The sequence below is a fragment of the Cygnus olor genome, chromosome 4, assembly GCF_009769625.2.
Source record: "Cygnus olor isolate bCygOlo1 chromosome 4, bCygOlo1.pri.v2, whole genome shotgun sequence".
In the NCBI taxonomy this organism is placed as follows: Eukaryota; Metazoa; Chordata; class Aves; order Anseriformes; family Anatidae; genus Cygnus; species Cygnus olor.
Window position 1 is genome coordinate 18299224 of NC_049172.1, and position 18135 is coordinate 18317358.

The 18135-nt window shown below is 37.7% G+C and overlaps 1 protein-coding gene across 7 annotated transcripts in view; it reads right to left on the reverse strand.

The window, feature by feature from the left end:
* The window catches only part of MTUS1 (microtubule associated scaffold protein 1), a 113165-nt gene that overhangs the window by 57421 nt on the left and 37609 nt on the right, over positions 1 to 18135 (reverse strand). For 4 of the 7 annotated variants that reach the window (XM_040556934.1, XM_040556935.1, XM_040556936.1 and 1 more), the window contains exons 4-7: positions 11836 to 12018; positions 7216 to 7350; positions 5066 to 5170; positions 3759 to 3806 (exon numbers count right to left, since the gene is read on the reverse strand). In XM_040556934.1, coding sequence (XP_040412868.1) covers positions 3759 to 3806; positions 5066 to 5170; positions 7216 to 7350; positions 11836 to 12018 — 471 coding nt within the window. Of the gene's footprint in view, positions 1 to 3758; positions 3807 to 5065; positions 5171 to 7215; positions 7354 to 10288; positions 10650 to 10956; positions 11077 to 11835; positions 12019 to 17433; positions 17456 to 18135 lie in introns of those variants that run through there. The other 3 variants (XM_040556939.1, XM_040556941.1, XM_040556940.1) reach the window with 3 other exon arrangements.

The window sequence follows — 18135 nt, forward strand, 5'->3', positions numbered from 1 at the left end:
TAAGATCTTCAAGCTTTTGTTTTGCTTGTGGGGTTGTTTTTTGTTGTTGCTGCTGTTGTTATAAAAGCACAGGTACAGTGTGACCTAGATTAATCCCTTGTTTTCCAGACACTGAAAGCTCAAGCATTTTGAAGCTAACTGATTCTACCAAGGAATATACAGGATGAGAAGGAACAGATGTTTACCTTCTGTTTCCTCTGGGTTTCAACAGGACATGAAAGAAAGAGGTGTTAAATAAACCCCCAAAAGTATCCCTCTATAAACTTTTGTTTGAACTAGAGCATTTTTTTAGTAAAAACATCCTATCCCACTGTAAAAATTTCAGTGAGAAGCCAGCAGGCACCTTTTAACAGCCTGTTTCAAGAGACAGTATTGTGAGCTGTTACAACCATACCAGCACTATTACTTTTGCAATAAGTCATCTAACTGAAGTCATTTCCCCTCTTTGTTACATTTCTCACAGATTATTAAACTAAAACAAGCAACCTTTTAACCTCTTAAGAGAGTAAGAAAACAGAACACTGTATTTCCTGATAGAGCATGTACGGTTTTTGGATGAAGCTTCTTTGGTTTTCATGGCTTCTCTAGCCTTCTTTTAACAACTGGTTGTAATGCATACTAGAAAGATATGACCTAAATCATACTATTCTTACCTGATAATATGTTATGGTATATCCAAAAACTGCCCCAGCTTTCCTGACAACATTGCTGCGCCACAAGCGTAAGTGTCTCCTGCTATCCGTACTACACCATATGTCCCTTTCAGAGTCACTGAACACCAGGATAAAGGTCCCCAATGAGAATTTGCATGCTTTGTACCTAAAGTAATAGCTTTACCTTTGGAACTGCCAAAACAGGTATTTGTTTCGTAAAAAAGGATCACTGTACTGTACCTTATCTTTAACCTTCAGTCAAGAAGGGGGACTAGAGATTTAAATATTCACTGTGTATATACACTGCACTGTAACATAGTGCACAGGTGTTAGAGGTGGGTCACTTTCTATGGGGAGGCCAAAGAGAAATAAAGGAAAGAGCATTAACCAAAAGCATTTTAGAGGAAGTTCCTCATCTAGTTCAAAATTACACCTCATGAAAGATAACTGGTTTTCTCATAATTACATTAAGACATTGCAGGAAGGATACAAGTACATTCTGACATGTAGTTAGCAAGTTAAGAAGTAATAAAACATATTTCGTGCAGTAAGTTAGTTTTTTCTTAGCAGTAAAGACAGTGTTGTAACCAGTAAGCCACAGAACTTGTAGAAATGCCTTGATCCACTGGAAGATCACCAATGAAAAATGCAGAGGTCAGAAAAAGAAGCCTTATGAATGTTTTAACATAAACAAGTAATGAACAGCTGCAAATACGTAAGTCTCTCCAGTTCTGCAGACATACTAACAGTACACTCTGTCTCACTTCGTCAAGTGTATTCTGGTTTTAAGTCATTGCTTTAAGTAAATGGAAAATGGTTAGAGCAGAATCAGAGAACAGATATCATATTCATATAGAAATGCCTGCTATTGTTTCATTCCTGAAGTGATGCTAGAAGCAACATTAACTACTGAGCTAGACAATTAATGCATTAATAAGGTAATTCTCTCCCCCTCCCCCCAAGTCCCACTGCAAGAAGTTACATTTCTGACACTTCAGGCAGAACATATGTGCAAGAAATAGAAGTGAGGTACAACTGCCTCATTGAACAAGCCTAAAACTGTAGAATTAACTAACTAGTTAACAATGAAATAAGAGAATGAAAGCTTTAACTAGATACAATCATTAGAACAAAGCACTACTATAATATCAAGGCAATGAAGAGAAGAAGAAAATACTGAGCCCCATTCTACATGGTACCAGCTGGCATTACTGCAGTTCATTTCAAAAAAAAGAAAAAAAAAGATCATTTGTCTTTTCTTCAAGTTTAAGACATCGTACCAGAGAACACCCGAACAGCCAAACAATATTTTTATTGTATTGCTAAAAAACTATCTGCAAATGTGAAGATGAAAAAAAAGAAGTCTTTCTTAAAACAATGAATCACTCTATCAGAAAGCTTGCATGCGTAAATGGAACATTATACTAATGCTCTGTATAAGTTAAAAAGCTATTAACTCAGAAGTCTAACATACCACCCAATTTTGAAAGCTGATTCAGTACAGGAAACAGGTTTCTTAAGACAAACACTGAAATACAGGTATTTGACTGGCAAAAATAAGATCCTAAAGAATTTGTTAAAGAATCACTCTAAGTGTTATGGCCAATTTGGAGTTATAGCCACATTTTTATGGCAGCAAATATAATACTTCAAAGATACACAGCCACATTCTTTATTATCTTGGAAAAGATGAATCACAAGATAGAAATATGTTAAACTTGCAAAAAGGGTGGGGAAGCACTAAGTACTTTAATGCATGGAAAGTACAGTGAGGGTGCCATTCCAGATTTAGAGGAAAAAAAAATACATTTAAATTTCTAGTTTCTACTTTATTGCTTATCACAAATTTCCCTGACCCATCTAATTAAGACATTATGTTCCTAGCAGTATCGCTCTACAATTTTATATAAAAGAACTGCATATATAAGCTCATCCAATACTGTCAGGTTACACCTAAACTAACATTAGTTCAGGCAAATATAAATTAAAGCAACAAACAGAGTAAGTGTTTTGTGCTACATCTTATACTTGTATAAGTGAAGACCTGATTTACGACAGCAAATCTTGAGCAAAGCACTCAGTCATGATTGATATGCAGACACTTGACACACAAAAGAGCAGGAGGCAAAGCATTGGACTCGCGTTATGAGTGCAGGAAATTAAAAACATGCTGCCACAGTACCCAAGTGGCAGGTCAGAACTGTTTTACTCAGCAATTCCAGACTCAAATTCATAACATCTGGTTGGCTACAGCACCTCTTTCAGAAAGACATCTGCTATTCACTCAGGGGAAACAGGGCTTCCCAGTGATCCTCAGTATCTTTCAAAGAGGGCTTTTCAGTAATTAAAAGCGGTTTTTAATTCAGCAAGTATGCACTGATTCTTAGGAATCTAAATTAGACTTCCAGCCCTCTTGAAAACGACCTGGAAATTCCTGTGAATAGAAACCTCATCTGAAGACTCTTCTGTCTCCTGGCAGAGACAAACTAGCACCAGGTGCCCTGACTGGCATAAACAAGGAAAACAAACCCAATATGAAGTCCTTAAAAACACTGCCAGATTTTGGAACACCATCTGCCACAATCCATTGCCATTCCTCCCTTGCCATACATGCAGACACACAAACTAACAAGTTTGGATAATTTCATCTTCAAGTGTAGTCTGCAGCGACAGAAATACAAAGACAGCTGACACTGAAAGGGTAGCTACCACAAACCTTCCAGAAAAACCTGTTATTCTGCATGACTCTTCTATTTATTTATTTTAAAGCCATAACACATGAGCTTTAATCATTACTTACCTCAGCATGGCTAAACAGCAAAAACTACATCTAAGTTTCATTGCCATACTTCTTTTTGTTACTGTTAAAACATCCTTATGCTTCACTGGAAAACAGATAGAACAGACTACCTACTCTAAGTGCTGGGTAACCTGAAGACAGCAACTAGAAAAAACAAGACTTCTCGAAACCAGAATCGGGGAAAGTTCACAGAATTTCTGTTGCAAAGCTGTCCTTCCAAGAAAGGAAACAATGCAGTAATCTAACATATAAACCTAATTTAAGTTCCAGTACAGAGTATGTACAAGTACTTTCAGAATACTCACCAGAACCAAAAGATGACAGGCTTTGGTGTCCATTTCTTCCAGGAGTACCTAAGATGTTCAGAAAAGAAAGCAGAATTACACTTCAAGCCAGTGAAGGGGAGCAATTCTTTGGAGATTCTTTCCACATAACCTCCTGCAGTTTCAGTTACTTCCTTGTGATGGCTGATAGCATGTTTGACAGAAAAATTTGGCATTGTAAGGTTAATCTATCTGGAAAATGGATGATGAATTCCTATTAAGCCGAACTTTTCCATTACAATTATCACACTTCATTTAAGCCAGGTAGCACTGTTTCATTTTACTCATTCATATAGCATAGTAGAGTGATTAATAAGTAAGAGAAGAAAAAAAATATTATCCATACCAGTATCATTGTTATTTTATTTTATTTTTTTTTTACAGCCATACACTTCAGTTATTTTATTTGCACAGAGCAACTATAAGTAACAGCACTCTTAAATGTGGTACCAATCAAGTCAGATATAAATGAAAACACTGAGAAGGTTAATCTACCCTTACTGTATTGTTTTAGAGTCATGTGAAAGCTGATCTAAGAACCTCATCATTTTGAATGATATGAATTAAATGAAAGCACTTTTTGCTAGTTATAAGTGCAGAAGTAATGAGCAGAAGTTTATAGAAGGTCTGTTTACAACACCTATCAGGTTAAGCTTTCTTCACGCTACAGAAATAGCGTGCGATACCAGAGCAGGTATATCAATAAGAAATGATCTGCTTTGTACCACAATTGTAATTGTTTCCCTTCACCTCAATCACGCAAATCAAACTTTGCTCTCAAACTGAGAATTCTGCGTTATGGAACTTTTCAGAGAAATCAGATCTATTCTTTTGATTCACTCTGGTTGTTAATTACAAATTTCAAATAAAAATTGAAGATAAAGCAAACACCTGATACAGAAATGGAAAGTCAAGTACGTTACCCTAAACAGCCAAAGCTGATCAGCAAGCTCTCACAAGCAAGCTTAAACAAAAGCTTGGGAAAGCTAGTCTGAGATTCGTCTTGCAAGTACACAATCTTATAAGCAGGTTTCGGAAAAGCATTTAACTGATGTTATCAAGTGCACCAAGTCCTCACAAGATGCAAGTTTCAAGCAGACATGAAGTGTCCTGACTTTTACCCACGGATAAACAAGTATATAAGAAACACTTTGCAGAGCCAGTCTCCAATACTGTGAGCTACTGGTGAGGAGAGCAGGTTATCTTAATTATTCTAAAAAGTTGTAGAGCATAGCCGCTCTTTTTCAAGACAGAGGGATTCAAGAATGTAAATGAAAAATTTACTTTACCCAACAGCTGATTGCCTCTAGCCTCGCTGAATTTCCTTGCTGTGTGCAATGGCCCAGGTGATTTTGTTATGCATTGGTTCAAGGAAGCAGACCTCGCCTTGGCTCCTAGAAGTAGAGGCTTAGATCAGGTTTAAAAGTACAGCTATGACGGTAAGTAAAGACATGCCTACCATCACATATTTACAGTTCAATACCAGATGCACAAGTCCACTTGTGCACCGCAAATACAAAAAGAGACGTTATCTAGAAAATTTAGTTACATTTAAAAATTGTTTTTACCAGAACTCACCATGGAAGAAATAAAAGATAATTTCAATAAAGCTTGTAAGTAGAAGAAAACGTCAGTGAAGACTTCAACTTAGCAGTAAGATCAAATTACCTAAGTCTCAGAACAGCAATGAATACAACTCAGGTACATAAAAGTTGGCTGAAAGGGACTTCTGGAGGCCAGCTAGCCAGCCTCCCACTCAGAGCAGGGTCACCACCAAGACGAGATCAGCTGGCCATGGCCAGCTGAGTCTTGAAAGCCTCCAGAAATGGAGGCTCTACGGCCTTGCTGGCAACCTGCTCTTGTACTATACAGTCCTCCTCATAATTTCCTTCCCCAAAGGGAGAGTCTTCCATTCCACAATTTATGATTATTTCTTATTGCTACATCATCTGGTACTCCTGAGAAGAGTTTGGCATCGTCTTTGCAACTGTTCTTTTCAAGAAATTGAAGACTGTTACAATACCTCCCCCTACTCTTCTTTTTGCCTGACTGAAGAAGCCTAACTCCTCCAAACTCTCCTCACTGCTCATGTGCTCTGAGACTCTATCTTCCCAAGTCTCTTGTTTCGAAATAGCCTTCATGAAATGGGGAAGCCCCAAAACACAGAGCAGTCCAGGTGGAGCCTTCACCAGTGCCAAGCTGAGGGAGAACACCAACTTCTTCTGGCCATACTGCTCCTGCAGGTGCTGAAGGCATGCTTCTAGCACCTAGCACTGAAGAGGTTGAACAATGCATAATTGCATTGCAGATACTGGGCCTGACAAAAAAAACATCAGCTTGTCAGGCAGCCATATAATTCTTGTTTGTTTCAGTGATATACAGTTTCTGGCAGTGTCTGTTTCTTTTCATTGTTTACCATTTTAAAGCATGTCATTACAGCATGACATTTGGCTGGCTTAAAACTTAAGCCTAAAGCAGGAGCATAGTATTTAATTAGGTTTATCCAATTACAATAACCAGTTCACCACAAAGATGGTCAGAAGCAAGCTGATTATAACTAGGATTTAAGAGAGAGAGCGCACAAGCTTATCTATCTCCTCCCTTTATGTCTTCAATTTTGGTCAGAGACTGAGTTGTCAACTGCTGTTTGTGGCTTGATTTGGAAAAGCACTGAGCCAGGGCTGCTCTATCAGCCAACAAACAGCCACATTTAAACTAAGTTTCCTTTAGCATAAGATGAAGAAGCACAACTGCCTTTTCTCCACCACAAAAGAGAGCAAACATCTAGTTCCCCTCAGTCAGTCAGAAGAATATCAAGAAAAAGCATCACAGAGAAATGAGTTGCTTGTGTGAGTCTTCCCTTCGAATAGTGTGACAATGCCATCCAGGCAAGATACTTTACCCAGGAATACCTCATTTAAAGTGATAACCCCATCTGTTTTCTGTTCCAAAAGGGGCAAAGATCATCTAAAGTCTGCGTGACGAAAAGGACAACAATATGTTGAAGATAAATTCAAAGTATGTCTACCCTGCAGGTCAGCAGCAGCTACAGAGCCGGTGCCTGAGCTTTGTGACAGAAAAGAAAGCCACTAAAACAATGTAAAACCCAAGTGATGACATGTACAACATAAAGTGCATTTAGTCTCCGTACCATGCAAAACATAGACATATTGCTCCTGTGTAAGTCCATACCACAGTGCAGACCTTCTCTTTTGCCTTACATACCCAATCAATTACAGTTCAAAGGACATTTTAGCCTTCTTATGAGATCTTACAAAACATAAGGCCCCACTGGTGTGATTTTACTTCCTCACAGCATCTGCCCAGACCACTGCTTATTAAAATAAGCATTGCTTCAGTATGCAGCCAAGTGCAAAAGGTAAGGTACCACAACAGTGGTAACTTCAGTTTCACTCTAGTTACAAACAGATCCAGATACCTTTTGGAGTTGTTTTCAATGAGTGTAATCTAGGTCTTGGTACTGCTTTCAAAGAAACAGATCCAGAAGCACCATTCTGGCAGGCTGGTTTTGAAGGCCATTCTCCATTCTTGATGATGATCGTGGCACTTGTAGCTACAACACAGAATGACAATTTGACTAGGCAGTATCTACCTTGTGGAAAATTAAATCATAAAGTAAGCCTGTTTTACTTGAGGCTAAAGTTACAAGAAACACAAACTGGAATAAAAATATTACAAACACTTCTGCTACAGTTGATCAGTCTGTACAGAAGATATCAGATTAGTCTCAAGATATTACAAACATTTCTTTGAACAGGACATACTGCTTTGAACTTTGCAAAAGAGGTGGGCATATGCAAAAGAATATTGATCAAGAAACACAAACAGAAGCCTAAGCATGCTGTATAAAGCAAATGCAGAATACATTTCAGTTTGAGTAAACCAAGAAAGAACATCAGCAGTATGTGAAGCCATTCTGGCCACAGAAGCAATTGTTTAAAAAAAAAAAAAAGTCAGATTGAAAACTCAGACAACTGTCTCAAGCAACATCTTTCCTTGTTTTCTCTCCTTTGTGTAAAGAGCTCTGTTTCAGCGATATCATGAATGCACCGCAAGCACTCCTGCCATCCTCCTTGTGGGGAACTAAAAATGGGTGAGCCCAACTCCATTCAGCAACTGCCAAACAAATTTTAAGAAAGGTTCCTGTAGTCTGCATTTGTAAGAGTCACCTCCTCAGTGACAGCAAGCCTCAGATGATGACCCCCCCAACACGTACTCCTCTCTCCAAAGAAGAGTTGAAGTTATACGGAAAAAAAAATCTCCCCACAAAAAGGGGCACGCAGAACCAAATAGGAAAAATAGGACAATAACCAATTTGTAACTCAGGTCAAAATCATGTTTCCAACTAAGAGGGTGGACGCTGCACAAGACATTTTGTTCCATTTCAGAGGAACTTGGGAGAGGTTTGGTTTAGCGTCACAATGAAAACTTAGTTGAAAAAATAAAACTGAAACTTGGGGAGAGTCAATGCATTCTTTTAGTATTGCAGCAAAAAATATGAAAAGACTTCTGAAGTACTGATTGAGTATACTTTGGTTCAGCTACTCAAAAAATAGGTATATTGACAGATTAAAAGCAAGGAGTTCACATCACATTTACCAGAGGATAAGCAAAAACTAACTCACGTTGGAATAGTTTGTCACACCATTGCTTTTTTCACAAGTCAGTTGGGAGCAGAAGGGGTGTGTGTTGAAAAAGGGGTTCATACAATACCACATTTTACCTCATATTTTAATGAGGCTGATTTTAAGGTAATGAGAACTACATATCTAATAGTGTTCATCAAAAGATGGAACACAAAGCCTTGAAATTATTTAAGTGTCAATTTAAATACACTAGCATAAACGGTATAATTAACTGCTTCAGAAAAGTGCTTCTTAGCCAGGAATCAGTACATCTACATCAGAAGGAAGGACAGAACTGCTTTTTCTTCCCCTTTGAGAAAGGGTCTCCCTCTGAAAGCACAGAAGCTAAACATTTGCAAAAGAAATCTATTTATACACGAGGAACAATTTGCATAATACATCAATGCTGCAGTTCCTCCGGTAAGCTCTGACCCTGACCTACATCAGATGATTCAAACTAACTTGTTCTAGGAAAGCATCAGCTCTGAAACAGTCCTCAACTTTTCCTGTGAGTTTCTAAAAATCTAGGATTTTTGCTCAGAATTCACTGCAAGCAATTAAATACTGCCTACAAACCGCTGTGCTATTTTCCAATAAATCACAAGCATGCCATGGAAGTAACACTTTGGGGGTAAGAGCACTCCTGGTGCAGGACCACTTATGCACTGCTTGTTGTATTAGAAGCTCTGGAGTCACCTAAAAAGAGCTAAGAGCAGGAAAAAAGAGGGAGACTTGCAAAGTTTATTTATTTTATGACTCAAAGACAGTTTCTCATAGAATTAGCAGTAGTTATTGCAATCTTGATGAAATACTGACAGACTTGAAACAGTCTCATTTAAGAGTTAAGTTAAGAGCTAAAGGGTTTAAACATGCACTATAAGAATTTTAATGAAGTATTGGCAATATGGAAATGAAGCTCAAGGTCAATTGCTAGGATCAGCTTTTTTAACTTCTGAAACACTACTTCCTTTGTATGTAATTATTCTAATGCAATTCAAGTTTGAATTCTTGCTCAACATCAGAGTTTAAACATTTCAGTATGTTCAATCATAGTATTTTCAGCTCACGACTAAAACCAAGTTTGTTAAAAATTCGCATTTTTGAGGTTCAAACTGACAGCTTGTATGCAAAATATGCTTTTAATATCAAGAACATTTCAAATTTCATTATTTCCAAATTTCTCAGACAGTAAGAGTTTCTCTAGAGAAAAGAATCATAAAACTCAAATGATCATTAGACAAAATGCTGCCACAGGAAACAACCAATCCAAGGACATCCTATAACAAAGGGCTAAGCTGACACAGCGGGAGGAACATGCTCTTTTCTAAGTTTCTTCCTGCTAACAAGAGGCAAACTCCTCAATCAAAACAAGCAAAAGGAGTTTGTCAATTTAATGTAGTCATGAGGACCACAACAGTTTCTTAGAAATTTCATTACATTCACGGAATAAATCTTCCATCCCAATCTTTGTGTCTCCTGCCAATCTAATAAAACCACTTTAGTTTTACAAACACAGACTTTTTTCTGACATTATTGCATAGTAGACTAAATGAAAGACTAGAAAAAAAAGGAACAGCACTGTACATAAAACATTAGGGTAAAAAGTAAACTTACTCTCTCTACAATTTGATTCAAAGTCATATAAACTTCTCTATGCTAGCATATGAATCTAATGTAATCCAAATTCATTATACTCACAAAAACTGTCTTTCAGACTTAAATCATTCTTATGAATTTCAGCAATTTAACCAAAGAAAGTCATCTCAGGGAAAAAACATCAGCAAATTAAAACATTTCATACATCTACCAACATCCGTAAAACAGATTACGTGCTTTAAAAGAGAAATAAAAAGAAACACAACCTACTTCTCTTCCCAGTAAACGAGGCTAACAAAGGAATAATACAAAAGCTGTAAGATCCCACTACCAGCAGTGTCAGTAAGGTAATATCATAGTAGCTTCCTGAATCGGTCGGTGGTGTTAGTGTAGAATTGATGAAAATATTGGGAGAAAAATTAGTTTCTGTGCAACTGCGAAGTCCTCCTGGTATAGTCATTTAAAAAGAATCAAAGCAAGCTTGAAGCCAAGGAGACTGCAGCCATGTTCAACCTCTCATATTGCTGTTGCTTGCTCTTCGTGAATCAGAGTGGAAAAAATTGTAAGCTTCGAGGCGGTGGACAAAACAGATTAAACCAGCTAGCAAATCACGCTAAATAAGGAGCCATCAGTTTGGATACTTAGTCTGCATACATTTCTTTGTTATGAAGCAATGACCCTTTCCTTTGTTACATGAGAGAGTAAAATGAAGAGAGGACAAAGCTGCTTGGGAATTCCAGATACAGTTCTACAACTGAACAGCAGCAAAAGTCAACATGGCTGTCAGGGCAACAGAACCAGCCTGATGACAGAAAAACATGCAGTGCATATTTTATTACAGATACTCGTTCCTTTGAGGAATAAGTTAGCTTTTCATTTTTAACGAAGACACTTCAGGGAAAAAAAGAACACAAGAAAATTTAGTTGTTATATATCTATGCATGCATGCGCATACATAAACTGCAGCTGTATGTTAAAGCACGAGTTTTTTTTTTTCCAGTCCATCGAAGACAGATTTCAAAGACAGCTGGCACAAAGGAAATGCCTTTGCCCAGTCTCCAAGATGAAACAGATGATGCAATAGTAACAGAATATTTGAACGTGCTCATTTGAATATGTCTAGCTGGGAATACTGATACGTCTGACAGAGTTCATTGTGTGTTATTTCCTTCACATTTTTACCCCTGCACAGCTGTTACAGACCCTAGGTAGAGCTTCAAATTAAAGATAGTTATGTTTTTTTTTGCTCCCCAGTTTTGATCAAGATAGATTTGCTTCAGGTCATACAGCAGTGCTTACAGTTACAATGAAAATGATAAATGCCATTGAAAGTCATACGTTCTAACAGCAATTTCACTTACCTGCTTTTGATCTCACCTTCAGGTTTTGTCCTAGAACTCTAGAAGCAGATATGATCTAGCCCAACAAGAGTGTTTAGTACAAAACAAACCTGTAATGTGCTGTTCCAAATATTCTGACAAGTATGAAACTATATGTAAATACAAGGAAACTTCTACTCAGGAACACCTGCTAGTTTTGTGACATTTCATGGCGGAAGAGGAGCTGTACCGATATCTCTGTTCAACAAATAAAAATCCAAGGCTCAAAGTTCCTTCAGATGATATGTCTGCAGAAGGAAAGTTGTAAGCTAAGGGGCAAAAAGAGTAAGGTCTAGAAGTAAAAACAATAAGAAGGAAGAAGTAGTAAATGGAAGTAAATAGAAGATGAGAATTAATGCAGGATTCCTTTCAATGGGATTTTTCAACACAGTTATTGCTGGGTAACAATTATAACTCATAACACTGACAGATACTTACAATTACTGCTGAAAAGACTTCTCTCACTCTGAGTGCTGCTGAGAGATGAGATGCTAGGTGTCCTCTCCAGCACTGATCTTTTGACAGGCACTTTGGATTTGGATAGAGGTTTACTAGAGCTAGCCCAGGAGGCTGGAGAATTTTTCATGGAGACATGCTTCTCTCTTGGTGAAGATCCTACACCTGTCAAACGGCAGGGGGAAGGAGTTGGGGGGAGAGGTGAGCACAAAAAACAAAACTGAAAAGAAGCTTAAGCAGTTGCCTCTTCTACATATATGCCTACAAAAAGAAATATTTACGTATATTAAAAATAATATGCAAAAGAGACATAATTAATTCATATTGACATGGTAAATAAAAGAAATGCCTTCTATTTTTTAAGCTCCTTCACAGAATCACAGAACTGTAGGGGTTGGAAGAGACCTCTGGACATCATCTGATCCAACCCCACTTACAAGCAGGGTCAACTAGAGCATGTTGTGCAGGATAGCATCCAGGCAGGTTTTGAGTATCTCCAGAGACGGAGACTCCACAACCTCCCTGGGCAACCTCTCCCGGTGCTCTGTCACCCTATTTCCTTGAAAAAAATGCTGTTAATCAGCAAAACAGTTCTAAAGACATAAGCAATTCAATTTTACCTGCATGTTCAACTCAGGACTAAATCAAAACCTATACAGACTGGCCTTCAAGGCTAACATTTGCATGCACGTAAAGTTTTTCTTGCATTCTACTACCTCTGTGTACTATGGTTAGCTGTACTGGCAATCCCATAAAATATTATCTCTGGCTCAAAGACAATCCAAGAAAGATTCTTTTGTTTCTTTCCACCCCCAAACATAGAGATGATTTTTCCCCTCTGACAGGGCACTGTCAGAGTGCTAAAAGATAGTTTGCTTTACAAGAGTATCAGACTGTGCTGTACGCACATAAATATACTTTAAAACCGACTAGTTCTGCAAAACTAGTTAAACAGCACTGCCTGGAACCAAGTTCTCAATGGCCAACTGCTGCAGACACATTTTCACATTAATTGCTGTTTTCATTTGAGCTCTTGAATACAAATGCCCAATAGCTGAATTAATCAACCTATTTAAGTTGAGAAGTGTGCCATCTTCAGACAGGAGCTGGCTTTTGTACTACTTACGAACTGAACTGAAAGTTTCTTGCTGAAAGCGTAGCTGGTTTATTACACTTCATTTATTCCTGAAAAGCATACACCCAGACTAAAACTACAAAGGTCCAAAAGAAATTATGTATACACAGGCTTGTCTTGCAAGCACTGAGTTGACTAATATCAGCTCTGACTTAAAATTTAGATGCCAATGTCTTTATATAGTACTCCAAATAACCATGGAGAAGCAGTCATAGTTCTTGTACAGAAACAAGAACAGAGACAAGACAGACAGACTTAGGAATTATTCATACACAAAAATCTAATATACAAAATAACTTGACTTCTGACATTATTGCCATTTTCAAGTTTGACAGACATAGCTCATCTTACTCAAGAAGAGATTATTACGGCATTTCAAATCTTACTTTGAATACTCCATCTTCTCTTTAAATACAATACTCTTTCCTTTATTCTTGCCACTATAACCCTATTTTAATTATGTTTAAACTATGCGAGAAAGAGTTGAAACATGACAAAAATAGCTAGTAATTCCACTTTATTCAACATCAGCTTTGCTACAGAGACTCCACTCTTGAACACCAATGCTTAAGAAACCATCAGTTTGCACCAAGACCTACAAAGCGTGGCATGAAGGGGATTACATGAAGATTTAGGCAACAGAAGCACTTATGCCCAATGTCTGCATTTCAACAGTAGGTGGTGTGACAGGATTAGATAGCGCCTGGAAACATCCTCTGCAAGTACACAAAAGTCTGAACAGCACTAGTAAAGGAAGATGCATCCGTGCTATCCCCTGCTGTTCAAGTCAACCCAGTAATAAGAGAGAAACCCTATCTACAATATAGGCTGAAGATACACTAAGATCTTATGTGATACTGGTCACTGAAAAGGACGCACAAGCATCAATGAGTCATTAAACATGCTTTACAGCAGACCTCCCTTAGGATCTGGGCTTCTACTACTTGTTTGGCATTACTATGCAGAACTGTGACATGGTATATGGCTTTAGCCATAGTAGCCTGGTATTAAATACGAGACAAAATTAATCAGCCATATTCTAGAATTCCGGGTAATTCATTACAATAGGCATTTGATGCATCCAATTTGCCAAAGAGCATCCAACCCTTTTTGATGCTATGAGAACAGCATGAACCTCGAGCTCACCCTTACGGAAGTCACCTCTGAAACAGAGCGCTCCAGGCAACAACTCTGAAATCATTTATTTGATGAAAAAATAAAGTAAACATACAATTAAAAAATAAACAATTTCACTACATCACAGAACAAGTCTGACAGCTTTCTAAACTTTGCACAGAAACAGAAGCTTAATCCATTAATGGATCAACATACCAGAAAACTAACTAATCCAGTCCAGTCAAAAATTCCTTTTCTAAATAGCCTCTTAGTGAAACAAGGTAAAAATTAAACTACACAACCAATCCCTCCTGACTGTCACCACCCCTAAAACAAAACAAAACAAAACAGCTGCTGTACAAACACTGCAGGTTAGGTTTGTCTGACTCCATAAGTTAAAGGTTTACATTTCAAAAGGTACCTTTTGGAACAAATGCTGCTGCTAAGCTGCATTTTATGGTTTAAAGGTGAGGGTGGCATGCCCAATTGCTACCGTGACAGGCTCTAAGTTCATCTACTTCAAAAGACACAGGAAAGAAATCCTGTTTTCTGTACAGTGATTTTCACTCAAGAGGGATAAAGGCAAACATGTGAGAATGCTCAGTCTCCTCCTGTACAGCATGTTCCATATATAAAAAATGATTTCCAGCCAGCTCAGCTTCTTTGCTGAAGCTGGAATGTGGCAGTGCTCTAAACCAGCTGTGAACTCAAACGCCTTCAAGTGAGCACAGCCAGCTCTACGATGTCCAGCTTCAGAAGCAAGTCAAACAGACGACCTTTGTTTTTTCCTTGGTTTTGCTGCTTGTTGCTTTCCTATAAGGGTTCTCTTAAAATAAGTACTCAAGCACACAAATACATTTTTCAAAAACCCTCCTTGAAGAATTTCTTTTAAGTCATGACACAAGATCATTAAGCAGTTACTCTAGGTGTTATTTCAAACAATAACAATGTTTTTAACAAAGTAGCTTTAAAAGTGCCATTCCCTAAGCAAGGAGTAGCGCAGAATTAAATGAAAAGGTTTTGAAGATGGAGACAATAAGATACGGTTTATAAACAGAAGTACTGGAAACATGCACAAAAGCAGGATATTTAGTGAACCCTTATGATAAAGGCAACAAGCAATACCAAAGTAACTGCCTTTCATCAGTTATTTAATCTAGTCATTGAAGTAGAACACTAAAAATATCACATTCCTCTACAGTGAAATAATAAACTGGCAATTCTTTAGAAAAAAAATCTCTACGCAACAACTACGTTATATCAAGTATGTTAAAGTGTTTTTGTACTGGAATGGAAATAAGCAAGGAACATAGCCCATTTGTCAAGTAGCTCTGAAATCAGATTTCACATCCTTACTCAAATAGCGATGCTCTCATGTGAATCCTACATAGATGGTTATTGTTCGGAATAAATTAAGACTTCCTTTAAATAGTGCTGGAGCCTAAAAAATTCAAGTCAAGAAAATGAACACATGCTTGTAGTGGCTAGCTTGGGACAACACTCACAACAGGCAAATTTTAAAGCTAAATATGTATTTATCAGTTCTGAGATTCAGTATTCACTGTTTGAAACCGTACTGACACATCTCAGGTCTGTAACTGAGCATATAGCAAATAGCATTCAGGGAGCTATGTGACACTTGGAAATGAATGGTCAGAAGCCTTTCCCAAACAGAAACTTAAGGCAGACTTAGTTCACAACAGGTTTTCAGAGGGTTTTTGTTTTTGCTTTTGTTTTTTAATGCTAACGCTAATAACATCAGTTAGTTCGGGGTTTTCATTGCCATTTTACCTAAATACATTAAATTTTAGACTTTTATCTTATGCTTTTCTGACTTTTCTTCTACAAGTATAAAAATCCAGAGAGGCCCACTTCAAAAGTGCTAAACATTTCAGCTTTTAAAAATTATTTTATGCATGACAAAAAAAAAAAAAAAACAGTTTAAGTCTATGGCACAAGTATTTTGCAAAGCAAGGGGAATAAATCTTCAAGAGAACGCTATTTTTTGGGTGTCTATTGATAGGCACAAGTAAATCATGCGAAGACAAACTGGACTTTGCTGTTGTTTCCATTGCAGTAGACTGATCTTTAGATAGATGTAAGAGTGTTTGTGGTTTTTTTGAACACCACAAAGTAGCAGCAACAGCTGCAAGATTCATCAGCCATTCAGCAATATTAGTTATATTGTTATACACAAATCAGTGTTCCTTTGAGGAATAAAAACTGGTTATAGTGTACTTTAGTAGTGTAGTGTATTTTCTACTAGTAGAAATCTCTTTTTAGTTCTCTCCCCCTTTGAAAGTGTCAAGCTACTACCAAAATTACCAAAGAGAAGGTAGGAGACAGCTGTGTTATATTGCTAGTAATACTGCAGCTGCTAAATGCAAACACGAAGATAGGGAATGTTCGTGCTGGGTCTTCGAGTATTTATATTAGAGAGATTTATTTGTTTAGGGGATAACAACTGATCAGAGAACAGTTCACACATTAAGACAAGACCCACTTCCCTATCTGATGTAGACTCTCACAGTGTTGTTCCCTCCATCTCTAATCGCCAAGAATGTGCTCCTCTTTGGCACAGATACCAACGAGCCAGAAACAAGTTTGTGCCAAAACCAAAACTAGGCTGCCAGCAGTCACATGGGTATTCACATGTTTCTCCCCTTGCAGCCCAATAATCTCAGAGTGAAACTGAAAAACGATCCTCAGTGCTGTAAAGCATTTTGCTGTTGTTAACTGATAATAAAACTGATCCTTTTCACACTCTCAACCACTTCACAACTTCAGAATTGTTTGCTGTCTTGCTACCTACTATACTCACTCAATTTTAGTTTTTTTTAGGTTTTACTTTTGTAGACTAAACTAGAGAAGACCCACTAAAGACCATATCCGTGCAGTTGCACTGTCATCTCTTATGACCACAGGCAAAACCAGCCTCCAAACAACAGTTCATTTTATGCCAGCTTCCAAAGGCAACTGTATAGTGGTGGCAAGACTTGCCCATTTCAGCTGTACCAGGAGACTGCCATAAGTTGTTTGCATCCCAATTTAAGCAAAAAACAAACAACTAGCAGTTTTTGGAAATTTTCATCTGTTTAGTAGTAATGGGCATAGGGAAGAGTCAAAGCAATATAATACGAAGAAATCTGAGCCAAAAGAACGCCACCAACCACAACCAATCATGCTTTTCATTATTTTCCTTCTGTCTGTATCATACACCCCTTGGTGTTATGCACCAAAAATTTGTTGGTAGTTTACAACTTTTTTAAAAATCTACATTATTCATAAATATTTAAAGTTTTCTATCACAGGAATTATATAGTACATACCTTGCATGAGAAGGAACCTCACTGCAGCAAAATGTAAATACAATTTTCTTCAGGATGACAAGGATTTCTGTTTCTCTCCTCCTTTACCCCACCCAAAGAGAATTCAGAACTAACCAGTAAAGGTGAAGAATTATTTGAAGACACCTCAGCATGTCCTTGCAAGTCAATGACTAGGTACCTAGAAATTCCCCTGCAGGGAACTGGTGCACACCTTACTCCTAAAGGAGAATATTCTTATAGATACATATATATTTCTGACAGCCTTCACATGTGGACTGGTAGTATCAGTCTCTGCAGGTATGATCATGTTTCTTGCTACAGGTATAACTCATTAAAATCCCAACGTGGCTAGTCACAAGTCATGTGTAAAAAGCCTGGGAACTTATGTGAAAACTTAACTCCTTTTGTATGGTCACTGTGGCACCAGAAACAAAGCTGAGAAGATGAAATGCTCCCTTTTGGAAGCTGGAAGTTAACAGATGTATAATGCATTCAACAGAATACTGGAAATATCAGTCTTCAGAATACAGATCATTTAAGTTTATCCTCAAAATTTGCCATCACTTCTTCTCCCACTCCCCAAAGCAAACAAACAAACCTCAAAGCACCATCTCTAAGACTACTAAACCAGAAATAAATCAGTCAACTTGTTTCCAAGTTATTTGTTGTAACAGGTCCCACGTTACTTCAAAGCCAAAAAAC